Here is a 26851-nt window from a genome sequence, read left to right as displayed (position 1 = left end):
GTGATAGCGCTGAGGATAGATAATGATGTAATCTGCAGTCCTATGTAACAGCACAGAGAACACAGTGATAACGCTGAGGACAGATGATGTACTGTAGTACAGCAGATGTCACCTACAGTCCTATGTAACACCACAGAGAACACAGTGATAATGCTGAGGACAGATGATGTAGTAGATGTGACCTGCAGTGCTATGTAGCACCACAAATAACACACAGTAACATGTTCAATAACATATTAAATGTTCATTTATTCTTTACAGTAGTCTTTTATATTCATTTATTATTGTATTAAAGACCATATTTATTCTCCATTAAATGTGATTTGTGTGTTTTTTGGAATGTCTAAACAAATTAATTGGAATTATATTGATTCCTATGGAAGTAAATTACCTCGAGCAGCAACGGTTTCAGGTAAAACCGATTGCTTTCGACGGATTACCAACATTAGTAGAAGTTATACTGTAATTAATGTTAATGCAATGTATTCTGCATTCTATTTCTCGAACCTGGAACCCAGTGATGAAGTTATAAGGGCGTTAAAGATTGTAGATTTATCACAATACCAACAAAAACTGAGCCTTGTGTGAACTAAATAAATGTACACACATTAAATGGCCACTTTATTATCCCCCCATCTAGTAGCACGTTGGAGTCCTTTGGTCTTCACAACTGCAGAAATTCGCTGTGGTGTAGATTCCACAAGGTTATGAAATCGTTCTGCAGGAATATCGGCCCCTGTGGACAGGAAGCTTCTTGTAGTTGCTGCAAATTAGATGGCGGTGCTGACATGTTCTGACCAGCTGACAGGAAAGGGTCAGCAATTCTTGCTGCTTGTGCCAAATTCTGACCTCCCATCAGCATGGGGCAACAGAAACCTGGATCCATCTGACCAGGAGATGTTTTTCTGCTGCCCAATGATACAATTTTTGCACTTTATTTTGCCTTCTGAAGTCTCGCCTCTTGGTTTCTTTTTGATATAATGGCACTGGAACTGGTCATCTACTGTTATAGCCCATCCATGCTAAGAAAGGGCGAGTTGTGTATTCGGACACACTACCAATAGTGTATTCAGCTGCTCTTGATTGTGCAGCGCCTTTGGTTAGAAAGATTCTTGACATCCTCCTCTGACCCCTTTCAATGAAGAGTTTTTTTCCATCCACAGGATCCCCTTTACCATATGTTGTCCCTGATCACGCTATTTTTGGTATACCTTCCACACCATTACATAAGAAAACCCCACGCAGTTGTTGGTGAAATCCCGGCCCCGGCTGGTCTAGCACCGATGACCGGGCCTCATTGGAAGTCCCTCAGATCGCTGGATTTTCCCATCTAATGTGGATTCACACTGAAAGTGATCCACGGAAAACTTGTCACGTGATTTTATGCTGAGGTGAAACATGAAGCTCACAGGTCCCAATACAAAATCTTTAACAGGCCCTGATCTACCATGTGCCATTTATAATAGTGGCACCGTCTTATGTGGTAAAGAATCCTTGTTTAAGCCTGTCGGTTATTTCTCCTTTGCTCCGGTCTTTTAAGATTCTGTTCTACATAAAGCTGTGCAAACAAAGAAATCTTCACAATCTCAAAATATACTAATCTGTGGCCCCAAAGTCTTCTACAGCTGCTAATGGGAGAGTTCTGGTGCATTAATCTTCATTAGTTTTTAAATAGATTTTAATTATAACCATGTATTATCTGTGCTCGGATCTTGTACAAAGTCCAAATTAAATTTCCATTCTATTATGTTGTGAGGGAAATAATATTCTGCTCGTGCCAAGAAAGGAAAATAGGTATTATTGATCACAGAAAAAAAATGCCTTACAATGAGGGAGCCCGGAGTGCTGCAGATTACATACAGACAAAGAAAAATCTAACATACTGTGGATGGATGGATGGAAGGATGGATGGATGGATAGATATTTGATAGAGAGAGATATAACATAGATGGATATATATATATATGTAGATTATGAATGAATGGATAGAGTGATGAATAGATAGCTAGATACAGTACATAGATAGATAGGATATTGGATAGAGAGATACGACATAGATAAATATGTATGAAATAAGTAGATTATGGAGATAGATAGATAGTAGAGAGATATGACATAGATGGATAAATATATAAGAAATAAGTAGGTTGTAGATGGATATTAGATAGATAGATAGATATGAGATAGATAGATATTGTATAGAGAAATACAAAATAGATAAATATATATGAAATAAGTAGATAGATATGTGAAAGAAGATTGATGATAGAGAGATGTCACTGCAGAAGGCTCCTATGGTGTCATCTATGGCTCAGTGCATAATGTGCCCTTCGCACAACCTTGCTACAACATCTCCTGTGGTGTGTGGACTCATTGGCTGACAGGGAGGCGTTTTCCCTAGCCAGCCCATCAGCCATAATAGAAGTGTATTTATTCCGGGTCCGCCTCTACATGGGCGCCGGTTATTGTCCTGCCTGAGGAGTTTAGTGAGGCAGTCGTCTCCTGTCAGTAAAGTACCTGTGGTTATTTGTGGGGGGTTTATTTCTACCAAATACTGTGTTATATCCTGTACATTGTGCTATCTATCTACATCAAACATCTTCCCTATCCTCCATCCAGGGACAGACTAGGCCCCCTTGGTTCTTGACGTGACGCCGCTCCTATTGGGGAAATCGCCCTGCTTCTTAGCAATATCTGCCACACTAAAGTTGATTAGGGACAGCGTTCCCATCTCTGTATTTCTGTTACCGCTATTTGCCCTACTTTGTGTTCCCCACGTTCTGGTCATATAATATGTCTTTATTTGTCCCCCGAGTATAGTATTGCTGAGAGGTATTTGTGATGTCCATGAAGGGCGCGGTATCTGCACCTTACATAAACCTAATAGGGCCCCTCCGCTCACAGGCCCCATAACAGTCACATGACCTGCTTTTTTAAATAAACGCTAAACCGGAGCTCAGCCTGCAGCTTCTAGGAGAGAAATGTCTTCTTGCACAATGTGATTTATACATTTTTTTCTATTATATCTCCCCGCTGTCACATCGCCAGGCAGAAACTGCGCACATAACTATGTAAAGGCGAGATTATAGATGAGGGCTTTATAAATAATAATTCTGAAAGGGGAACCAATCCAATAAAATTCCAGTTGGACACATTACCTGCGTGACTGAGCTGAGGATCACGTCTGAGAACTTTCTGCAGATTATATTATCATGTTATCCACGCGCTGCGGCATCAAACGGCCCTTCAGTTACCAAAAGCCGCAAAGAGGAAAAGCCTTTAAATATCAGCAAAATAACATAAGATCTCTAAAGAGTTTGTGTGCGAGATATAAAGTCTTAGTGATATACGCTTACATCAGTTATAGGGGCTCAAGGCGTCTAGACATATAAATTCCATTTTCTCATATATGGATGGATGGAAGGATTAGATAGATATGAGAGAAAGAGAGATATAAAGAGATAAATATGAGAGAGATAGATGGATAACAGCAAGGGACACTAGCATAGGGAGACATACGCCATGCAGTGCTCCATGGAAAAACAACATGCAGATTGTCGGCCTTTGATTAGATAGCTCCTTGTGCTCCTTGAATTTTTTTTTCCGCACCCCGTATCATATGAAAAAAATTACATATATCACATGCTAGGCAGTCTGCCTGTATTCTGCATACCCACACCAGGATACCTCAGTGAACAAATACTGTTTCAGATCCAAGCTCATAACATAAATACAGCAACAGAACCAAGCTCAGTATATACATGCAGCACCAGAACCAAGCTCCGTATATACATATAGCACCACAATCAAGCATATAATATAAATCCAGCCATAGAACCAAACTCATAATATAAATACAGCACCTGAAACAACTTCCATACATTACTACAGCACTAGAATCAAGCTCATAAAATGAATACAGCAGCAAAACCAAGCTGGTGGCATCAATACAGCACCAGAAGCTATTTTATAACATAAATACAGCACCCGAACCACGTCTAAAACATACATAAAGCCATAGAACCAACCTCATAATATAAAAACAGCACCTGAAACAATCCCGGTACTTAAATACAGCCCCAGACCCAAGCTTCGCACATAACAACAGTCCCAGAACCAAGCTCATAACATAAATACAGCACCAGAACAAAACTCAGTATGTAGATACAATACCAGACCCAGGCTCATAACATAAATACAGCATGATAACCAACTTCAGTATGTAGATATAATACCAGAACTAAGCTCAATACATAAGCAGAACCAAGTGATTGTGTTGTGGGGTGCCAATGGGCTGACAACGGTGCCTTGGAACATCAGAGGAGAGGAAACAGAGCCAGGAGAAGGATGATTCATGCACCTCCATGGAACCCTTCCCCACGATAGAAAAAGATAACCAAGCCAGGCAGACCAAAGGAGGCAATCATCCCCATCCTACATCCTCCTGGTATCCCCTACAAACTGGATTCCAGCCCCCTGTGCAACCACAAGGGTTGCACGTAGCTAAGGCCGGCCATGAATATTCAAATAGGAGATGGCACTACAGAAGCATCTTTCCATCTCAGTTTTATACCTTTTTTCCCATGGAGCATTGTATAGCCCATCAGTCTCCCTCTGACAACTTGATGCTCTTGAAATGGAGAAACTGTTTCCCCTAGATCCACAGCAAAGGCCTCTTGACCGGGCAGGGCTTAATAGGAAGAAATCCATGGCAGGCCTGGAAGACTCCTTTAAGGCTGCCTTCACACGGGCGAGAAAATCATGCGAGTTTTGTGCATTGCAAGACGCACATAAAAATGCCTCGCATCCACAGGGAATTCACATGCTGTCAAGCGCGAGTTGGGTCGTTACAACAAAAGTTAACCTTATAATGTAATTTGAATGCCGGAGTCAGTGCTGACCATGACCAGTTTATAGCCGGCACCCACTGTGTATTGAAGGGACTCCTCTAACCCCTGACAATCAACCAAAAAACCTGTGTTAGGCCAGGTAAAAAAATGTAGTATAACTTCCTAGCCAATGAATCAAATGTTACCCATGTAATACATGGATCGTGGCTCATAAAAGTGGAGGACCCCCTCTATAATGTCCATAGGCCCAACTGCCCAACCAGGCATCTTTATGACATAACCATTTTAACTATGGATTTGACAAGTCGATAGAAGAAGGCATCTGATGAATATTTGATTTCCTTGGAACGACAGGAGAGAAACTTAAGACGACGTGTCTGCTCCGACTGAAGATCCTTCCGTCTCTTAGCACAATGAGATTCGCGCTATTGTAGCTCAGAATTAGGGAGAGTCGTTCTCGCCCGTACAGTCATCTGATAGAGGGATTAGCATCCGCTGAATGCTAGTATGACTTTAATTAGCATGTAAAATATAGAGGACGCGCTAATCACTTCCCAGTAATCTGAGAATTTAATGCCGCGGGAGCTTCACTACTTCATGTGACATTGGAACAATGCGATGAATAAATATGTTAAATTAACTCAGTAAGGGTGGGGGGTATGATCTTTCTATAGCAACTTCAAAGTATCCAACAATCCCTTCTTACGCCTTAATGTAATCGTACATGAAGGGCCTGAGTAGTATTACGTCAAGGTGATGCTATGTACCCATACAACGGAAATGCTAGGATCGTTAAAAACTCTGATACCAGCAGGCCATTCCTTAAATGTGGTAATTAAACCCAATTGCATGACTGGAAAACAGGAGTCCATGCCATTGGTATACCCTAGTGAAGTAAGGGCCTTCTGACCCCTTTATTAGAGCCCCGGCCCTCTCACAAGTGGCGCTTCCCTATATGGTAATTATACCAGTGACCCGGAGTGCAGCATAAAATCACGTGACAAGTTTTCTGTGGATCAGTTTCAATGTGAATCCGCATTAGATAGGAAAATCCGGCGATCTGAGTGACTTCTAATATGGCTAGTAGTAGACTAGCTGGGCCAGGATTTCACTGCCAACGGTGTGGAGAGTATATCAAGAATAGCGTGATCAAGGAAAAAGATTCATCGAAAGGAATCTTGTGGACTAAAACAACTCTTCACCGAAAGGGGTCAGAGGAGGGTGTCAGGAATTGCTCTGAGCAACAGGCACTGCACAGTGAGAAGCAACTGGATACATTGCTGGTGCTCCAACAGTGCGATCAGCTGATCAGAGGGGGTTTAGGGCGGCCAATCTAATATTGATGGCCTATTCTAAGGATAGGCCATTAATAGTTTACAACTGGACAACCCCTTTAAGGAAGAAGAGAATCCTTTTAAGAAAATGCAAAACAGTCAGCAGTGTAGTTCCATCTTCCAAGCAACTTATGTTTCAGCAGCGGACTTTACTTAAACCATTTACATGTGACGACATATAATGTCACCCGCAGTATGGAGCACTATGATACCAGCTTTTTTTTTCCATTTTGCCCCATGTATAAAGTAATGCGTTGAACTGACAATCTTATGAGCTTCTATTCTACTTACTATAGTTGTAACAAGACCATGGAAAGGTTTCATATGCAAATATGTCCTTATCATAGAGAACACAATTAAAGTCGCTCACAATGGTCCATTTCCAGGCCAGAAGGAAAAATTATCAGGCCGCTTACAAGAACTCAGAAATTACTTTTTTAGAATTGCTACTAGCTGAACTTTGTGATTTCTGGAGAAAAGTTCACATAAGATTCTGCTTAGGAAATCTGAGAAATATTCACTTCACAAACAAGAAATGCGAAATTCAGTTTTTTAGCATTTCTCATTTATAGTTAGAGATGGAAGACACATTCTTCCTAAAGTTACTGAAAATTAAAGAAACAGTAAAGCAACAGCAATAACAGTAAATGTGAAGTCTTCCTGAATTGCAATACAAAAAGTAAAAAAACAACAAAAAAAAGTTTCTGTATTTTTTTGCCCATATTTTCTATCTTCTGTGGCTGAGGTGTAGCAGAATGCTTTGTGTGCCAAACAGCACATACAGTACACTCCGTACAAGGAGATTGTGTGTATGGAAACAATTCCTTACTAAAAGGGGTCAGGAATCATTCTAACCATTGTGTAAAATTGTATCAGTGAACAGCAGAAAAACATTGCCTGGTCAGATGGATCCAGATTTCTGTTACACCAAGCTGATGGGAAGTCAGAATTTGGCGCAAGAGGCATCAATCGATGGCCCCTTCCTGTCAGGTGGAAAAGGTGGAGTAATCGTTTTGGGGGAGTTTTTTTTGGTGCATTACTGCGATTCTGAAGACCAGAGGAGGTCCAACACGCTATGAGATGGGGGTCTATAGTTAAGTGGCATTCAGTGTATAGATTCTGATATTGCCATATAGTGCTCAGATGAAATTGTTATACACCAATCAGCAATAAAATTAAAATATTAGTTACCATGTGGCTATGCCGCCTCATACACAGGGAGCTGCGATATCCTGTGTGACCTGACACTTTTCTATCAGTAGTAACTTTTTATATAATTTGTGCAATCAGACCAGACAGACGGCCTTCGTTCCCCACCTATCATTTTGGAGATGCTCTAACCCCGTTGTCTACACATCACAGTTTTGGCCCTTGGTCACTCACATCCATGCAATTGATTAATTTTCCTGCTTCCTACATACCAAGAACTGACTGATCACTTGCTGGCTCATATATCCAGCTCTGAGGGGCGCCATTGTCAATATAGTTAATACTAATTGCTTCACCTGTCAATGCTTTCAATACTATGGCTGTGCGGTGCTCAGTGCCATACAATGACAAAGGCCTCCATGTCTGCCATGCAACTCAGCCTATTAGGCTCCGCCTCTTTCAGAGTTTCATTCGGCTGCTATCATAGGCTTAGTAGAATTCCCTGCATATGTAATACAGTGTACTATCCTGGAGATCAAATGATCGCATCTTCTAGTCCATCGCGCATGGTGAACACCTTAAAAATAATTTTAAAACATAAGGCCAGAATTGCTATATTTTTGTTCACTTCCCAAAAAATGTAATAAAAAGCAATCCAACCCCCGGGAATAAACGATGTCTTGCAACAGTTAAAACACCTTCTAAAAATGGAAAGAACGGAGATTGAACGATGTGTGGAATCTCAACCCCTAACATTTTTCGAAAAGTGGAGGGAATTCATGGAAAAATTTCTCAGCCATGGGGAAAAATATGGAATGTATGTCCCAGTTCACCACCACTACTTGGTATCATAATCATGATGACATGGACCAACTAGGAATATTAAAGGTAATGTGACTGACCGGGGAATGGAGGAAGCCGCTAGGGGGATATGAAGATTTAGTATATAATGTTGAATAATAAGGGGATATGTGAGGGAGGGGGGAAGAGGGTAATAAAATGTTTGGAAGAAATATAGAGGAACGAGAGATAATCATTTTTGCATATACTACAGAGATTGCTCAGAATTGCTATACAAACACTGCAATTTACTTGTAAAACAGGATATGCTGTATGTTTTCTTTGTGGATTCTATTTATAATATGTCCATGTATGTATTTTATGAAAATTTCAATAAAAACGAGTTATTTAAAAAAAAAGCAATCCAAAAATCACATGTACCTCAAAGTCCCGTTTATGCGCCCGTTCAGACAGCCTGGGTATGGCGAGTATACGCCGAGCCTGGGATACCGTCGGGTGAGGGGAAAGAGTTTAGCTCTGCTAAACTCACTACCCCTCTCCGCCCCTTGCCGGCTGTCTGCAATGGGAGGGAGGAGGGACTGGGCGGGAGCTAGATTTCTAAACTCTTGCCCCTTGCCGGCCATCTGTAATGGGAGGGACGGGGCGGGAGCAAGTGAGCCAATCTCCCGTTCTGCACCCTCCCTTTGCCAACAACCGGCAGCGGGCGGAGAGAGGGAGGGAAGGGGAAGGGAGTTTAGCAGAGACGCTGCTAAACTCCCTCCCCGCTCCCTTTTTCAGCAGCTCCCATAGGAGTCTATGGGACCGGCCGCTGTATTCCAGACAGAAGATAGTTCCTGAACTATCTTTTCCGGCCAGCGTAAAAATGTCTGACTGTAATGCACACCGCATGCGCTATCTTTGCCAGCCGGCCGATGGCCATCTGAACTGAGGCATTGGAAACCAATGCCTCATATGGGTAGTGTATATCAGCTGGCAGTGGAAATGGGGACGATATACGCTCATGTGAATGAAGCCTCCGAGTGGAGCCATTAAAAAGTAAAACGTATCCAAAGAAAAAGAACAGGCCCTCATACAGCTCTGTCAGCAATGCAACAATGAAAATCGCTTGGTCCTTAAGGTTCGAGGTAAAGCGTTATAAATAAGTTGTATTAGCTGAAGTGCTGCGCAGTCACACAGACGTTACATTTTTAGTGGAATTATTAATTAAAGTGTCCCATCTGGTCATTATCCATATGGATCCTGCAATCTCTGTGGCAAGTTATCAAGGATGAGAGTTTCTTTCATGATAAAAGAGGTATAATATAAAAGAAATGATTCATTGTAGATAATTGATGAAGCGGCGAAGTGCTGGACGCCGGAGCCAAACAGAATACATTATATCACTGAGACTGTCAGAGGAATAAAATTAGTCTGAGAAGCCTCATCAAAAATGGTGACGCCTACCCTGAACAGCCCCTTTATCAGAGGCCCCGGCCCTCTCATGATTGGCGCTTCCCTGTATGGACATTCTCCCTGTGACACCGGAGTGCGGCATAGATTCACGTGACAAGTTTTCAGTTGATTAGTTTTAGTGTGAATCCACATTAGATGGGAAAATCCAGCGATCTGAGCGACTTCCAATGAGGCCGGTCATCGGTGCCAAACTTGCCAGGGACGAGATTTCACTGCCAACCGCGTGGGATTTTCTTGTGTAACGGTGTGAAGAGTATACCAAGAATGGCGTGATCGAGAAAACATCCAGCGAAAGGGGATCCTGTGGACCGAAGTAACTTGTCACTCAAAGGGGTTAGAGGAGGATGTCAGGATCATTCTGACCAACAAGCACTGCACAGTCAGCCGAATACAACACTAGTGCTTCAACTAACGTTTTCAGTATGCACAACTCTTCATTCCTTAGTACTGATGGGGTACAATAGCAGACGACCAGTTCCAGCACCATTGTGCGTAAAAGAAACAGAAAGGCGAGTCCAGCGGGCAAAAGAGCACAAAACTTGGTTCACTGAAAAGCATCACCTGGCCAGATGGATTCAGGTTTGTGTTGTCCCGTGCTGATGGGAGGTCAGAATTTGGCACAAGCAGCATGAATCGCTGACCCCTTGCTGTCAGCTGGTCAGAACATGTCAGCACCGCCATCTAAGGGAACTGGGTAAGGAGAATTATAATACTCAGCTTGTTGTGGGGTTGTAATAGAGCCATCCAGACTGCTTCGGCCGGACGCTGTCGGTGTAGATGATGCATTGGATCAGCTCTGGAATATGTAGGGCATCCATTAGGATATCAGTGGGAAAGTCAAAAAACTGACATGTGGCATTCTTCTGCCTCTACTATTAGGACATACATTATACCCCTAACTGTTATATCTATATACACAAAGTCCCTTCTGAATGCTATACAGATTAGGCCTCTTTAACACGACTGTATGCGTTTTTACGTTTGCCGGTACGCACTCTAATCGCATTAATGAAGATTTGATGCAATTGAGTCCCGATCTTCATTCGCGTATTTCATGCCATTTATGGAGTTCCTTCCTTAGTCACCGGTTTCTGTGGTTCCCGCACTGGTTGGTCTTCTTGGTTTTAGAAGGCAGAACGTTGCTGCTGGTTCATTGTTTTGCCTGTTTCTGAGAGTCAGAAGCTTCCGGGAAGCAGTGCGCACAATACTTTATGTGAACGACGTCTAAACACCACGATCAATACCCTTGAGGACCGGAGGATGTAATTATGAGTGCTGTAGATGGCGGGCACAAGGGAGAATATCCTCCTAAGATTAGCCGAAAATCACTGAAAATCTAAGCCAACACCTTCTAAAGTGGCGTCACGGGCAGACCTTCATTATTAGCATGGAGCTACTGGAGTCATATGAGATACCAGACTTGTTTTTTTAATCTGTCCCCGAAATGTATGTTTCCAAGGTAGGTTGTACAGTAGGGGGCGACTGTCCCGCTAGGAGACCCCAACAGTCCTCAATAACTGTGTAGTGTTTGTCTGCTTTACTGTGAAAACTGACTCAGACGAAGATTGTGGAAACTGTCTAAGGCGTCCTCCACACGACCGTATGCATGAATGAAGAATAGCTGCGATCAAGTCTTCAACTTCAGCCGCGTATTTCCAGTCACTCACACGGGCGGCTGCAGCGTATTGGCAAAGGAATACGCCGCAGTACGGAATTCCCTTGAGCAGCAGAAATCCACGGAATAACAGTTAATGTTAAATACAGCCAGCTGTTGGACGGAGCTAAACTCCCTCCCCCCTTCCTCCCTTTTTTCAGCTTGCTTTAGGAGTCTAAGGGAGCTTGCAGCGTATCTCAGCAGAAGATAGGGCGAGACCTATCTTTGGACGCAGTGTATAAAATCGGCGACCAAAAATGGCCGCCGATGTTTTATTTTTGATGGCGCAATTTTTTTATGCAGCTTAAAATCACTCATCTTCATCAATACATTGGAATAGAGATGAGTAGTGCCTTAGCCGAGTATCTCCCCGCTCCTCTAAAGATTCGGGGACCGATCTTTTTTACGAGCGAATAAACGCCCATGTGACTGAGCCCTTAGGGTGCATTCACATAAAGTGGACAAATCCACGACACTTCCTCATTAAAAAATGCACCTATATCTGCACCAATCAGTGGCATTTTAGCACCGCGTAATATGCGCATGAAAAATACACGCATAATACACAATGGCTCCATATTTGCAAATCATACTTCGGCCTGGGTACTATTTGGCACTCTGCAGACACAATTTGGATGCTGTATGCCCCTGGTTTGGCAAAGTGTCAGGTGGACGGGTGTAGATCTACCTTTGCCACACACACTGTTTGACTTAGGCCTCATGTCCACTAGCTAAATCGATTTACCAAATCAGCGCGGGTGTCCCGCACGCGTGATCTGCGCCCATAGAGATGCATTGGACGCCCGCAGGTAAGTAAATACCTGCAGATGTAATTTTTCCCTGCCGCAGCATGCTCCATTTTCTGCGGGTTTTCCGCGCGGACGGCTCCCGCTGGCTTTCATTGAAGCCTATGGAAGCCGTCCGGTCCCGCGGTACACCCGCAGCTGAATTTCTGCTCTGCCGCAGGAGCTTGAGAGAGCAGGAATTCAAAAAAAAGGAAAGAGTGCGCGGCGCATGTAGACCAATTGCTTAGGCATCCTCAATGAGGGTAGGATGCCTAATATAACAGAATGTAGATTGTGGTTGGTGGGCTACCGTATTAGGGAGCATGCATTGGCCCTTTAAGACAGGATGCATAGTGTGGAGTGGACAGAGCCCAGCATGCAGGACAAAGGGAATGATGGTGGCCAACCGCAGCTCTAGATACAGGTGAGCCATGGCGGTAGTGTGGTGATACAAATATAGTGTTCTGTAGGCAAAGTGTGGAAATGTGTGAGCAATATAAGGGTCTGCTTGGGTACGTTATTGCACTGTGGGCATTATATAGCCCTGACGGGGCACTATATGCAGTATTTGTGTACTTGATGCAGTAAATTGTGCCGTATGGCACATTCTGCGCACTGCATGGCTCTCTCTAGTCAATATTCACCCTGTATGGCATTAAAACGGTACGTTTTTAGAAATATCTATAAATAATACTTACCAAATTTTAGAATCTGCTATCAGGAAAATTGGAGAGAGTAGCTCACAAGCCACACCATTTTTACATGTCACATCCATTATTTACAGCTCACAGCCCCAGAAAAAGCACACTAAAAGTAAGGGGGTATCTGAAGTCTCCCATTTACTGCTACTCCTACCCCTTACATAGTAATAATTCAGTCTTTGTGTCCCCTTTGGGTCCCCATAAAGTAATAATGCCACTCTTATTTTCCATGCATAAGGAAACAGTGCCAATTTGTGCTCCTCACAAAGTAATAGTAAAGTTTTCCACAGTTATCGTGTGACCTTTGTGTCCCCTCAAGGTAACAGTGCCCTATGTGTGCCTCCTACCAGGTATCAGTGCCCCTTTCATGCCCTCCACAAAGTAATAGTGTCTCTTTTGTGCCCCTTCTAATGTAACAGTGCCCACTTTGTGCCCCCCCCCCCCCCGCTATGTAATAGTGCTCCACAAGTTACTCAAAGTAATAAAGCCCCCTTAGTTTCTTACAGTTATAGTACCCCCTTTGTGCTTCCCAACAAAGTAACAGTGCTCCCCTTTTGACCCCTATAAGGTAACAGTGCCCCCTTTTTATTCCCATTAGGTCATTCTGCCTCATAAGTTAATAGTGCGTCCTTTGTACCCCATTACATAATAATGCTTCGCATGTTCCTCTCTGACTGTACAACTTACTGTATCCATTGCTTCCTTCCCTCTATGCGCTGCTTTACATCTTCATGTGCATCTTGGCTAATCCTCCTCCGACCTCTGTCTCCTCCCTCCTCAGAACATAAGAGGGAGGAGACAAAGCCAGGAGGAGGATGACTCAAGATGCACATGAAGATACTATGTGGCAGAAAAGAAGCTGCTCGCATCCCGCTGTGAACTACCAGCGGGACAAGAGCTGAAAGAATCTTAACAGCGCTGCTGACTGTGATAACAGCCTGTAGCGCTGATAACAGTTCATCACTCAATTCTAGAAAACTAGAATTGAGCAAGTAACGAATCGTGCACGAAAACTACACGATGTGCGTGCATTTAGACGCAAAGGTTATCGCTCAAAAGACGTCTTTGAGCGAATTTTGAGCTAGAATCGTGTCTAAATGTGCCTTTAGACATTTCGGGGGAGTTAATAAGCATGCTATAAATATGGGTATTAACATCCTTCTTACAATCTATCTCAGATTCTTACACTCTTAGTATTTTGGCACTGTACGTCCCCCTTAAACAAAGATGGCACTGTGGCTTCCATTGATGGGGGTATTGTTGTCAGTTTTATGTGAGCTTTATTATGAGTATTATGCCTGTGACTGACAAGTGAGTGTAGGATCTCTAGGGGAGAATGCAGGCACAATATATATATATATATATATATATATATATATATATATATATAATGTGAGCCTTTAGAATTAGTTCATCAGTAAATAATGTAATTAACCGCCTTATGACCAGGGATCATTAATGCACCTGTATCCCGGTCCCATTCTGCAATTCTGTTATCCCCAACAATGTATAACTTTTTATTTTTCTGGTGACATAGCTGCATGAGGGTTTGTTTTTTACAGTGTTGAAGCTGTGCTGATATCGTCCCCTTGCGATCAGGCCAGGCCAGGTTTTAGCTGTGTCTTTACCTTTCCTGGTTCTGAGTCACAGCAGGGCTTATCTTATCTTCCTTTATTCTTCATCTTCTGCCGAACCTTCTTACCATTAGCTGAATCTGCTTTAAAAAATAGACTGCTGGAGTCTATGGGGACTTCGCCTTTTTGTGTAATTTTGGATTCCACCCATGTTTTTGCCCCTTTTCTAAATGGGTTTCGGAGGTACCAGAGGCGAATTAGTTCTATTTCGACATCGAGGCCAAGTGGGAAAAGGTTCAAAGGTATCTACAGAGGTCAGTTCTGCGGTGCAAACGGGTAGTGGATAGTTATCATTCTGAGGGGGCAGATTTCCGTGTTGGAGACTAGGTTTGGTTGACTATCAGGGATATAATACTCAAGCAACAGTCCTTTAAACTAGGCCCGCGATTTATCAGTCCATTTAAAATCATTGGAAAAATTAATCCTGACTAGAGATGAGCGAGCCTACTCGGTAAGGCAGTTACCTCGAGTAACTGTTTTGTGATCCGAGCAGGCTCGGGTGGACTGCGGGAGGCAGGGGGGAGCAGAGCGAATGGAGCAGGAGGAAGAGTGAGAGAGATCTCTCTTTCTCTCTCCTCCCCCCACTCTGCTCTGCTTACCCCCCCTCACCCCCGCAGCGCACTAAGCAGTTACTCGAGAAGAGCGATGCTTGCTCGAGTAACTGCCTTACCGAGTAGGCTCGCTCATCTCCAATCCTGATGCTTTTCGATTAGAAATTCCCAGTTCTATAAAGATTACTAATGTTTTCCATAAATCTCTGCTTAAGAAGTTCGTTGATTTTGGGAATGGTTCACTGCCTCTGGCTCCTGTTTTTGTGGATGGGCAGGTGCAGTTTGAGAAAAGCCGCATAGTGAACATAGTCAGGAATTCGTTGCCGTACTTTGTGCATTGGCGTAGTTATGGTCCAGAAGAAAGAACATGGGTTCCGGCCGTCGATGTTCATGTGGATCGTCTGCTGAAAAATTTTCGCAGACTGAATCTGAGTCGTCAAGGTCCTAAGGATCCTGGGCCCTTTCTAGAAGGGAAGGTACTGTTGCAGCTGTGCTGGTATCGCCCCCTTGCGATCAGGGTCAGGTTTTAGCTGTGTCTATGCCTTTCCTGGTTCTGAAGGGTGTGGTGTCAGCTGAGTGATGTCAGTTCTCGCCTGGTTCTAGTTGTCCTGCCCTTTATAATCTGGCTTTGACTTGACTGCAGCGCTGGTCAATTTAGTATCCTTCTGGGATTGCTGAGGTGCACAGCCTGTTTTTGGAGCTCCTGTTCTTCCCTGTGGACTGCTACTAAGCTAAGTTCCACCATTGTTATTCCTTGCTACTTTTCCTATTATGTTCAGTGTTCCCTGGTAGGGACTTTTTAGTGGCTGAGGTTCGCGTGGGGGTCCGATCTTTATCAGAACGATTAGCCTGCTGATTCGGTAGTGGCCCCACGTGGGTAAGGTTTTTTTAGGGATAGATTTTCCCTTTTGGTTTTGTTTTCTACTGTGTCGGCACTCTGCGGCGCTTATATTTGTGCGTTATTTAGTTCTATGTCTGCTATGCACCGTTGTGCTTCTTTGTGTTTGCACGTCTAGTTTGGATGTAATATGCGGGACAGGTTGTATTTTTCACTGGTACCATTTAACGTACCATATAATGTATTCGAAATTTTTCAAAATCTTCTAAGTCAGGCAAAATAGAAAAAAACGGAAGTGTGCCATTTTTGGGGAGATGTTCTTACGACATTCACAGTGCAGTAAAAATATGTTACCTTTAGGGCTTATTTACACAAGCGTATATCAGCCAGCGTTTTCCCGCTTCCATCTAAGCAGTGTCCCCCTTCCCTCCACCTCACCGGCTCTCTGCCTCTCTCCTCCCCTCCGGCGTTTGCAATGGGAAGAAGCGGAGCTAAGCTCCGCTCTGTTTCGCCCACTCCCATTGCTGGCTACAGACAAGGGGCGTGGAGGGAGCTGGAGCTTAGCTACGCCCTCATCCCACCCACTCCCATTGCAAACCGCTCGGAGGGGAGGAGAGAGGCAGAGAGTCGGTGAGGGGAAGGGAAGGGGGGCACTGCTCAGATGGAAGCGTATATCGGATAACCGTGAAAACGCCGGCCAATATACGCTCATGTAAATAAGCCCCTATTCTGTATGTTAATATGATTTCAGCAATACCAAATTTATATAATTTTATATTACTTTTAAAAATTCCCTTTAAAAAAAAAAAAAATTCTGTCGCCACCATTTGACCCCCTTAACTTTATTAATTTTTAGTGGGGCAACCTGTAGTTGGCATTGATACCACTCTGAGGTATATATGACTTTTTCATCGTTTTTTTTCTTTTTTCTTGGAGACATAGTTACCAAAAAAGTGCGGTTCTGGCATTGCGTATTGAACACTGACAGTGCTCACCATGCGGGAATAATGTGATATTTTAGTAAGTTGAACCTTTACAAACGCAGCAATACCAATTTTTCCTTTATGTTTTGATACGATAACTATGAAAAGTGGAGGTTTTTAAACCTTCAATTATTTTTTTTAATTTTCTGTGACAATGAAAAGTTTTTCCATTCTGCTTATTTTTTTTTGTCTTTTACTCACTAGTTTTTTGTTTTTTTTTAACGCTGCGATGTCGCTGTGTTTTTTCAATGGGACTCTCTAATGTTAAAATCGCATTGCACAAAAATCACAAGTTTGGGCATTTGTGATTTTTGTGCGATGCAATTTTTAACATTAGAGAGTCCCATTGAAAAAAAAAACGTGGCGATATCGCAGTGTTAGAAAAAAACGTTCCATTCACAGCGCAACAGCGGATGTCTATATACATCCTAGCTAGTTAGGATGTACCTTGCTATACGTGGGTCGGGGAGGGGTTAACAAATTAACTGATAAACTTTAAATTGGCTCATTGTGAAATATTTGTTATTATTTTAAGCGGGAAATAAATAGTTCTATAAAAAGTAAAAGGATTTACAAAAAATTAATGTAAATAAAACTATTTCATATCAAGAAGAGCGATTAACCTGCAGCCGCTAATGTTCTATCCCGCAGTGATTCGACATTACAATACGCCATCCGTGGGCGGACAAGAAAAGACTCGTTATGTTAAGAAGACTTTTCTTAAGAATGGCTTCCTATTTTCCTCTAACTTTTTTTTTCTATCTTAATGCGGTAAGCAGCAGTAACTCCGGGGCTTATTCCTTCGCTGCTTATAGTGCGGCGATAATAATTATACAACACTCGTAGAAATTCACAAATGATAAACTTAGTATTGATTTCATTTTCATTTGTTTGGTCGCTGCTGTTGTGCTCTATTTATATAACAATCCATCTTGCGCTCACCTAGAACCGGAGGCACGGCGTTCCTCGCCTCTAATCTCTCCGCCAATTTATTTGGTTGGAATTAGTCCATTCTGCGGGAGTCCATCAAGCAAATGGAAATGGAAAAGACAAAAGAACAAAACCATCAATCGGAGACCGGTGTGAGGCCGCGAGTTTCTTACAATGAGGGTCTAATTTGTTGAAATAGGAAAACAAAAAAATTAAAGGAACAGGAAAATACACAAAAAGCCCGTAAATCATTCTGAATATATTTCTATTAAAGAGCTTTTCCGGCACTAAGCTATTGATCTTCAGGCCGGGCTTACATGACCGTGTTTGCCAGCGAGCTGCGCACGAGAGAAACAATGTCTACTTGCTGCATGCCACCTTACATTATCTTGGTGTGTATGCAAGATAGAACATGCTGCGATTTATTTATTTTTTTCTTTTTGCGCACAAATTTCTTGCGCATTGTGGGAGCCGCAAAGTTAAGTCTATGGATACAAAAAACGCGTGTAGTATGCAGTAACATACGTTAGTGTGAGATTGGCCTCAGAATGGATCATAAATAGTTGATCGATGGGGGTCCGCCGATCAGCTTATTAAAGAAGCTGCAGCACTCCTACGAGTGCTGTGGCCTCTTGTCAGGGCACTGACGTCACGTTCATTCATCACGTGGCCTGAGAGCAGCTCCGTCCCATTCGAGTGAAGGGGGGCAGGTGTGATACCAGGTACCGCCACTATACAATCAACAGCACTGACTGTGCCTGGTATGGACTGAAGTGACAGCGGCGCTCACCTGATTCCACCAATCAATTGATGACTCATCCTAAGGGCTTATTCACATGGACATATAACAGCCAGGTTTTCACACTTGGCTGATATATGCTGCCCCTCACTGCACGGGGAGAAGGCAGGACGGGGCTAGAGCTAGTGTGCTGAGCTTCCACCCCCTCTCCACCCCTCACCACTGTTTGCAATGGGAGGGGAGGGGCCTACCTCCGCCCCATCCCACCTCTCCCATTGCAAACAGTGGCAGGGGGCGGGAGCTCAGCACACTAGCTCCCGCCCCATCTTGCCTCCTCCCCCTGCAGAGAGGGGCAGTGCATATCGGCTGGGCATGATATACATCCACGTGAATAAGCCCTAAGGATGAGTCATCATTAATAGTTTAGTGTTGGAAAACTGTAGGGGCACAGTTATTTATTTATTGAGGATCTCAAGCAGTGGACCGCTGCCGATCAGCAGTAGATGACCTATCCTGAGGATCATCAGTAGTGTAGTCCTTGAAAACACCTTTTAATTTTACAGTACAGGGTTAGCAAAAGTAAACTTTCCTAACTCTGAGGCTTCTGCTGCACATGAGCCAAATTCAGACAACGGCCACTTCAGACGATGCGCTCGCCAATTTATGGAAATTTTTTTTTTTTTTTTTAAAACAACTTGTTAATAGGTGACACTGTTACCATGGTGTCTACCCCCTGGGGTGTACTTACCATAAACTATAGAATCAAACAGTTATCCGGGAAGAGGGGGATGCAGCTGCAGTTACATTTTCTGTGTCTGTAGGCTGTAGGAGAGTAGGGAGGAGCAGAAGAGGAGAGATATCGGAGTACTAAGCATTATCTTTCTTCTCCACACAGCCACAGATTGCCTTTCTCCTTATATTGAAGATGCTGACGTCTTCAACAAGACCTACAAGACCGGAGACAAGCTAGTAATGAGCTGTCGAGAAGGGTTCCAGACACGTTATCCTGATTTTGACAACATGGCTTCAATTTGTCAAGATGACGGAACGTGGGAAAACCTTCCGATGTGTCAAGGTGGGTAATGTACCTGATGATGTGACGTGAACTAATGGTATTACCCCTTTCCAATCCAATTTGTATCCTGGTTTTTCTAGGGGGCTTAGTCTTTTTCTGCCGTTATAAAACGGCGCTATCTGCTGGCTAAAGCCAGTACTGCATGAGGTGACAGGTTGAATAGGCTCCAACAGCAGGGAGGCTGGCAATATACAGTAAGAGAACCCCGACGGATGTCTTCCAACATCGGAGCTGTAAAACCTTAAATCATAATGTCTTTAGACGTCAGACAGTGGATTGGAAAGGGTTAATGGTATAAAGCTAGATTGGTCACCTAGACGTGCCACTCTCAGATAGTTGCCCTAGGCGTTGAGACAGGTCTGTTTCTGTTTTTGGAAGAGTGGACATAGTCAACAGAAGTCGGTGTGAAAAAAGGGTATCTTGGCTTCTTGATTTGCCCCTTCTTTTTAGGCATTTGTGGATTTAAAGATCACACTAAGTGTCCCCATTATTAAAGCCCCAGGCCCTCTCATGATTGCTGTAGGGAAATGATCCCCGTGACCCCAGAGTGTAGCATAAAATCATGTGACATTTCACTGCCAACCATGTGGGGTTTGGTGCGATTTGAGGAAAACATCCAGCGAAAGGGGATCCTGTGGACAATAACAACTTGTCACTGAAAGGGGTCAGAGGAGGATGTCAGGAATCGTTCTGACCAACAGGCTGCACAGTCAGGAGCATCCGAATCCAACGCTGGTGCTCCAACTAATGTATCTGAACTCACAACTTGCCGTTCCTTAGGGCGAATGGACTATAACAGCAGGCGACCAGTTCCAGCACCATTGTGTTTAAGAGGAATGGAAAGGCGAGACTTCAGTGGACAAAAGAGCGCAAAAATGGTGTCACTTGGCAGCAGCAACATAACTCCTGGTCAGATGGATCCAGATTCCTGATGCCCCGTGCTGATGGGAGGTCAGAATTTGGCGCAAGCAGCATGAATCGCTGACCCCTTCCTGTCAGCTGGTCAGACATGTCAGCACCGCCATCTAATCTGCACCAACTACAAGAAGCTTCCTGTCCGCAGGGGCCGATATTCCTGCAGAATGATGTCATCACCTTGTGGAATCTCCGCCAGCCTTTCTTCGAATCTTATAAACCCCATAAACCCCTGTTAAGTATTCACCATATGGAAACAATCAACCAGAAATGCCGTTTATTTCCGATTTTACAAGTGTTGTTTTTCAGTGTTCTGTTATCCAGACTCGGAGGCCGTTTACTGGCAGGCGGGTATCTGATGACGATACAGTCAATGATCACAACTTGTTAAAACGTTTTTATTGTGCACTCAGCAATCCTGCCAACTGATGTTACCCATGAAAAACATTACATTAATATGCAGCGATGAAAAATACATTGTACAGATTTCCAAGAATACAAATTACCGTTTAGAGGAGGAAGAAAACAGCTTTGTGGAAACATTAATTAAATTGTTTAAATGGAGGGAATATTTTTGCAAGCCCTTTTTCCCGTACTCCACTACATCTGAAACAAAAAGTGAAGCTCCTTTGTGAATAGTCTTGATAAGAAATCTCCTGCCGTTTTGTGTACACAGCTCCTATGCAAAGGTATGAGTCTCCATGGATATAGGCTACAAATAAAACCCTGTGTATAGTGTGGCCCTACCCTGAGTTGTTACACCTTTTTACACAGGCTGACAATCGGGCAGAAACATTCACAAGAACATTCGTTGGCGGTGTGTAGCGGCACCTAATGACCCGGCAGCACATCTCCATGTATGAACGGGATATGTGCTGCCAACATCGATTAGAAAAGCAGTCTGCGGGAAAATGCATGTACCCCCCCCCCCCACCTCCTCATTAAACTATAGTGTCCGGCACCCACTTTACGATGAAGCTGCTCTGATCCCAGCCAGCTGCCGAACTCCAATTTCACAGTATCTACTACTCTGCTGTTCTGCTCAGAAGGGCAGCCGGCTGGGATCGGAGCAGTTTTGTCTTAAAGTGAGTGCCCAGCGCTACTCATAGCTATTACTACTGGTGACAATGGAGTAACGGAAGTAAAATCGTACATCATGATAAGCCACACCCCTAACTACGCCTCCTTTTTTTTTACATTGGCTGGTATTTTTTGGTGACAAAGGTGGCAAACCTAGCCCCCAAAGACACAATCCAAAGTGCAAGTAATTGGGGACAAGTGATCATATGAACCATCTTTTCCCCCCATATCGGCATGTGTAAACGGCAGTTAAACGAGCACCAATCTCAACGCTTAGCGCTTGTTTAACACCGATATCGGCCTGTTAAAAAAAAGCCCTAACTCTTTTCTACCTGTCCCCTCTTCCACTATCAGGAAGTTAGCAAGCAGATTGGAGTAACGCATGACTGCAGGCGGAACACTGTACAGGATTTGTAACCAATGACACACTGCATAGGAGCTGTATACATAAAACGGTAGATTTCTCAATCAAGCCTATTTGCAATGTTGCTTCATTCTTTTTCTTTTAGATGTATTGGAGAAGTTAAAAAGTGGTGCAAAAGTCTACACGCCCTTTATTAATTAAAGTTTCCTCCACCTTAAAGAGTCTCTCTGGCATTATATCATTAGAAGCCATCGATTGGCCAGACGCTTCTGTATTGATGGAGTCCCGTTGTACACCGTGTGGAGCAGGAATGTCTTTTTTACTTCTTTGTGTGTCATCATAAATCCTTTGTGTCGATAAACCAATGTGGTATAGAGTACAGAGCGTACAGGCGGTACCGGAGAAGATGGATGCTGGCTGGGTTATTGATCCGAAGAGAACTCTGCCAGGGCTTTACTGCCTTCATCTAGTCCCGTGTTCGGCTTTCCTCTGGATCAATATTAGTTGCTCACTATGACTGCCTGTACCGATAGTGCCAAGTACCAAAGGCACCTCTGAGGGGTGCAATGAACAAGGGTTCCCCTCCATTTGGATGCTGCCAACTATCCAGACTTTCTGAAAAACTCATTTAACCCCTTAAGGATGCAGCTATTTTTTAAAATTTTTGGTTTCTACTCCCCACTTTCAAGAAATCATGTGTTTTATTTTTCCGCTATGTACTGAAAAATATTAAAACATTTCTAAGTGGAGTAAATTGACCCCCCCCCCCCCCCCGTAATTTAGCCATCTTTGCTGAAGTCTTGTTTTTACAGCATACACACTATCTATGGCAAAAAATGACATGACAACGTTATTCTGTGGGTTAATACGATTACAACAATTCCAAATTGGCTTAGTTTTATTTTTCTGCACTAATTCCGCTGATATAGGGTTGTGAGGGCTCGTTTTTTGTGGGAAGACCTGTGGTTTCTATTGTTACCATTTAGGATTACATACGACTTTTTGGTCGCTTTTCATTAAATTTTTCTTGGAGAGGGAGTGACCAAAAAAGTGTGTATATTTTTTTTCTCGCGATGTTCCCCCTGCAGGATAAATGATGCGTTATTTTCATAGATTGGAATTTTTCGGACATAGTGATACCAAAAAATGTTTTGTTTTTGTTTGTTTTGATTCTTATTTGGCGTTAGGATGCTTTCCATAGTCATCGTAGCGCTGCTAATCAGCTGATCAGCAGGGAACAAAGCGGCTAACCCCCACCTATCATTTATAGAAAAAAAATCAAAGTCCTGGAATGCCCTTTAAATTCAGCTGCATTCCATGGTCCATATTGGGCTGCAACATTTTGACCTACATGTAAACTTCCATTGGTCAGCATATGGTTAAAATGCCAGCATATGGTTAGAATGCCACCATAACACCAGGCGATGGAAAAATGTTTTCGATAAGGGGAAAGTGAAGAAGTAACTCTTGAGACTTTATTTCTCCCTATTGATCCAGACTCAGAAAAAGGTGATAAATGCCATAAAACATGAGTCAATCTGGCCCAAAGCGGAACAAAGTGTCAATCATTCTGGATCAACAATCAAACAAAAATTCTATTATATTTCCATAAGGACGGATGTTATTTAATTCTAAGAAGTCATCCAAACCTTTCCTGAAGCCGCCTCCAGTTTGGGGTAATAACTTCTAACCCTTTGGCCACCTAAGTTTCCTTTAGTAGACACATGGATGATCCTTACATGGCAGCCATATTGCTGACCCTAAAATGTGTCTATATTACGCTGCAAGAAACCATCCTTAATGAAAAAAATTTCAAACCAAGTGAAAGTGACGGGAAAGCATTCAAAAACCTATTTCTGCCAGTTCCCAGTCCCCTGCAGTTTGGCTGCATTGACCCAGCAATGAGGTCACCAATACCAGGGCCTGCAGGCAATCACTGGCTTTTTTTGGCTGGTGATCACTGGCAGTAGTCACATGTCGCATTGTCGGAACATCATCAATACTGCTGCCGGAAATGAAGACAAGTGGGGAACCAGGCACTGACGGAACAGATGTGATGGGGGATCAGGTGGGATGAGGATGTAGTATGTGTTCTTCCAGCACTAGGACCTGGCTTGAAATTTTTCTTTCTTCCCGAATAACCCTTTAGAGATGTCAGTTTACGTAAAGTTGTATTATCTCATATGATGTCACCTTTTTCTGTCTCTTTGATCCATGGTTTCTGTGGTTTTGCCTTCTCTAGGTTGCTTAAGGCCTCTGGTTCTTCCTCACAGCTACGTAAACATCTCAGACTTTGACTCCTCATTTCCGGTGGGACGAGTGGTGTCTTTTCAATGTTTTCCTGGGTATAAGCTGGAAGGGGCAGAATACCTGGAGTGCATGTATAACCTCATCTGGTCTGATGAACCTCCCAGGTGCCTTGATGTGGAAGGTAAAAGTCTTATTTGTAAAAGTTTTCATTCTTTGATGGGAATTCAGGTCCCGTCCTTGGTCTGTCTGGGAATGACCTTTCAAAAATTATAGACACGCCCCTTTAAATGCAAATGTCCACAAGCCCCACCTCTTGGTGGTCATATTTGCAGGACAGTCCTGAAAATAGGTAAAATTTAGGTATTGCTAGTGCAGGTAATTCTAGAAAGGCAAACCTATAACCTATAATTATATTATTTGGTGTCAAAGGCTGCAACCCTACCACCAGTGTAACAATGATCAGGAATCCTGTTATATTGTCATCTGATCGTTACATTCAGAAACTTTATTACCTAGCTTTTCATAATCTACGTCTACTGTATTTCAGCCCACATTTTTATGGATAGTACTGGCCCTTTAATGTATAGGCCACACCTCCTTGATCATGAATAATATACGTGAATTATATCAGAAAACAAAATTTTTTGTTTATGCATGGATCAAAACCTAAGATACCAGACCCCTGCATACAGGGTATCATCAGTGCCCTAACACCCAGATAATGACCCTGGCCCCTTCAACTACCTGAACTACAGCCCCTCCAGCATTTGCTTCCATTATGTCCAAATTCTTCACCAGGTTACCTGTAAGAAATGTAGCAAAGCGTTGATTGATAAATGAGTGAGTCGCTTTCCGAGCATGGTGTTCATGTCTAATGCACAGTTAATGGATTTCTGAAAGGTCTGCTAATGACTAATTGCATCTAAATGTGACAATTAGGTTTCAGCACCTGCTGTGCTATCAGATAGGAACATTATCCAGAGAACATTCTAGGGGCTCATCTGTGTCATCCCACACCTATTGTGAATCAGTCAACAGTACAACAACATGCGGCGTATTAGTGGCGGAAGAGATCCATCAGCGCAAACCTCAAATTCATCTTCCCGATACAAATAATTTCTATTTGGGTAAGCAATATACAGTTGAATATTTTCCGTAGAATACACCTATTACATTATTATACATACACTACTTATCCTGTACTGCTCCTGAGTTCCATCCTGTATTATACTCCAGAGCTGCACTCACTATTCTGCTGGTGGAGTCACTGTGTACATACATTACTTATCCTGTACTGCCCCTGAGTTCCATCCTGTATTATACTCCAGAGCTGCACTCACTATTCTGCTGGTGGAGTCACTGTGTACATACATTACTTATCCTGTACTGCCCCTGAGTTCCATCCTGTATTATACTCCAGAGCTGCACTCACTATTCTGCTGGTGGAGTCACTGTGTACATACATTACTTATCCTGTACTGCTCCTGAGTTCCATCCTGTATTATACTCCAGAGCTGCACTCACTATTCTGCTGGTGGAGTCACTGTGTACATACATTACTTATCCTGTACTGATCCTGAGTTACATCCTGTATTATACTCCAGAGCTGCACTCACTATTTTGCTGCTGGTGGAGTCACTGTGTACATACATTACTTATCCTGTACTGCTCCTGAGTTACATCCTGTATTATACCCCAGAGCTGCACTCACTATTCTGCTGCTGGTGGAGTCACTGTATACATACATTACTGATCCTGTACTGATCCTGAGTTACATCCTATATTATACTCCAGAGCTGAACTCACTATTCTGCTGGTGGAATCACTGTATACATACATTACTTATCCTGTACTGATCCTGAGTTACATCCTGTATTATACTCCAGAGCTGCACTCACTATTCTGCTGGTGGAGTCACTGTGTACATACACTACTTATCCTGTACTGATCCTCAGTTACATCCTGTATTATACTCCAGAGCTGAACTCACTATTCTGCTAGTGGAGTCACTGTGTACATACATTACTTGTCCTGTACTGATCGTGAGTTACATCCTGTATTATACTCCACAGCTGCACTCACTATTCTGCTGGTGGAGTCACTGTGTACATACATTACTTATCCTGTACTGATCCGGAGTTACATCCTGTATTCTACTCCAGAGCTGCACTCACTATTCTGCTGGTAGAGTCACTGTGTACATACATTACTTATCCTGTACTGACCCTGAGTTACATCCTGTATTATACCCCAGAGCTGCACTCACTATTCTGCTAGTGGAGTCACTCTGTACATACATTACTTATCCTGCACTGATCCGGAGTTACATCCTGTATTCTACTCCAGAGCTGCACTCACTATTCTGCTAGTGGAGTATAATACAACACAGGAAATGGTACTCAGCCTGATGAATGTTTGCAGAGAGTTAATGTTACGGTAAATATAACTCACATCCCCATTAGTCCATATGGCCATTTAATAAACAACTTGTTTTTGAAGCCGTCAAATGTAATTCTAGCCGAAGAATAAACAGCAGCATCTGCGGCGCACATTGTGTTTATGAGGAAACTGATAGAAATACAATTTTAGGATTACCAAGTAAAATATTTGAGACTTGTACCAAAATGCCACAAAAAATGGAGTATGTCAAGTTATTGTGCAGTTAACTGTATAGATGACTCAGAGATGACCACACTTCTAAACAGTCTTTAAGATGGGTGGGACCCCTTCCCACACAACGTCAGCACTCTCTGCAACGTCATCTGG

At 43.0% G+C, this 26851-nt stretch overlaps 1 protein-coding gene across 1 annotated transcript in view; it reads left to right on the top strand.

The window, feature by feature from the left end:
• The window catches only part of SUSD4 (sushi domain containing 4), a 113383-nt gene that overhangs the window by 54346 nt on the left and 32186 nt on the right, over window positions 1-26851 (top strand). The window contains exons 4-5 of the mRNA XM_066594467.1: window positions 19297-19476; window positions 24078-24266. Of these exons, the coding sequence (XP_066450564.1) occupies window positions 19297-19476; window positions 24078-24266 (369 nt within the window). The remainder of the gene's footprint in view (window positions 1-19296; window positions 19477-24077; window positions 24267-26851) is intronic.

This window comes from Eleutherodactylus coqui, chromosome 3, assembly GCF_035609145.1.
Source record: "Eleutherodactylus coqui strain aEleCoq1 chromosome 3, aEleCoq1.hap1, whole genome shotgun sequence".
NCBI lineage: Eukaryota > Metazoa > Chordata > Amphibia > Anura > Eleutherodactylidae > Eleutherodactylus > Eleutherodactylus coqui.
The sequence above is the reverse complement of the archived record's forward strand: the minus strand, read 5'-3'. Positions and strand labels throughout refer to the sequence as shown.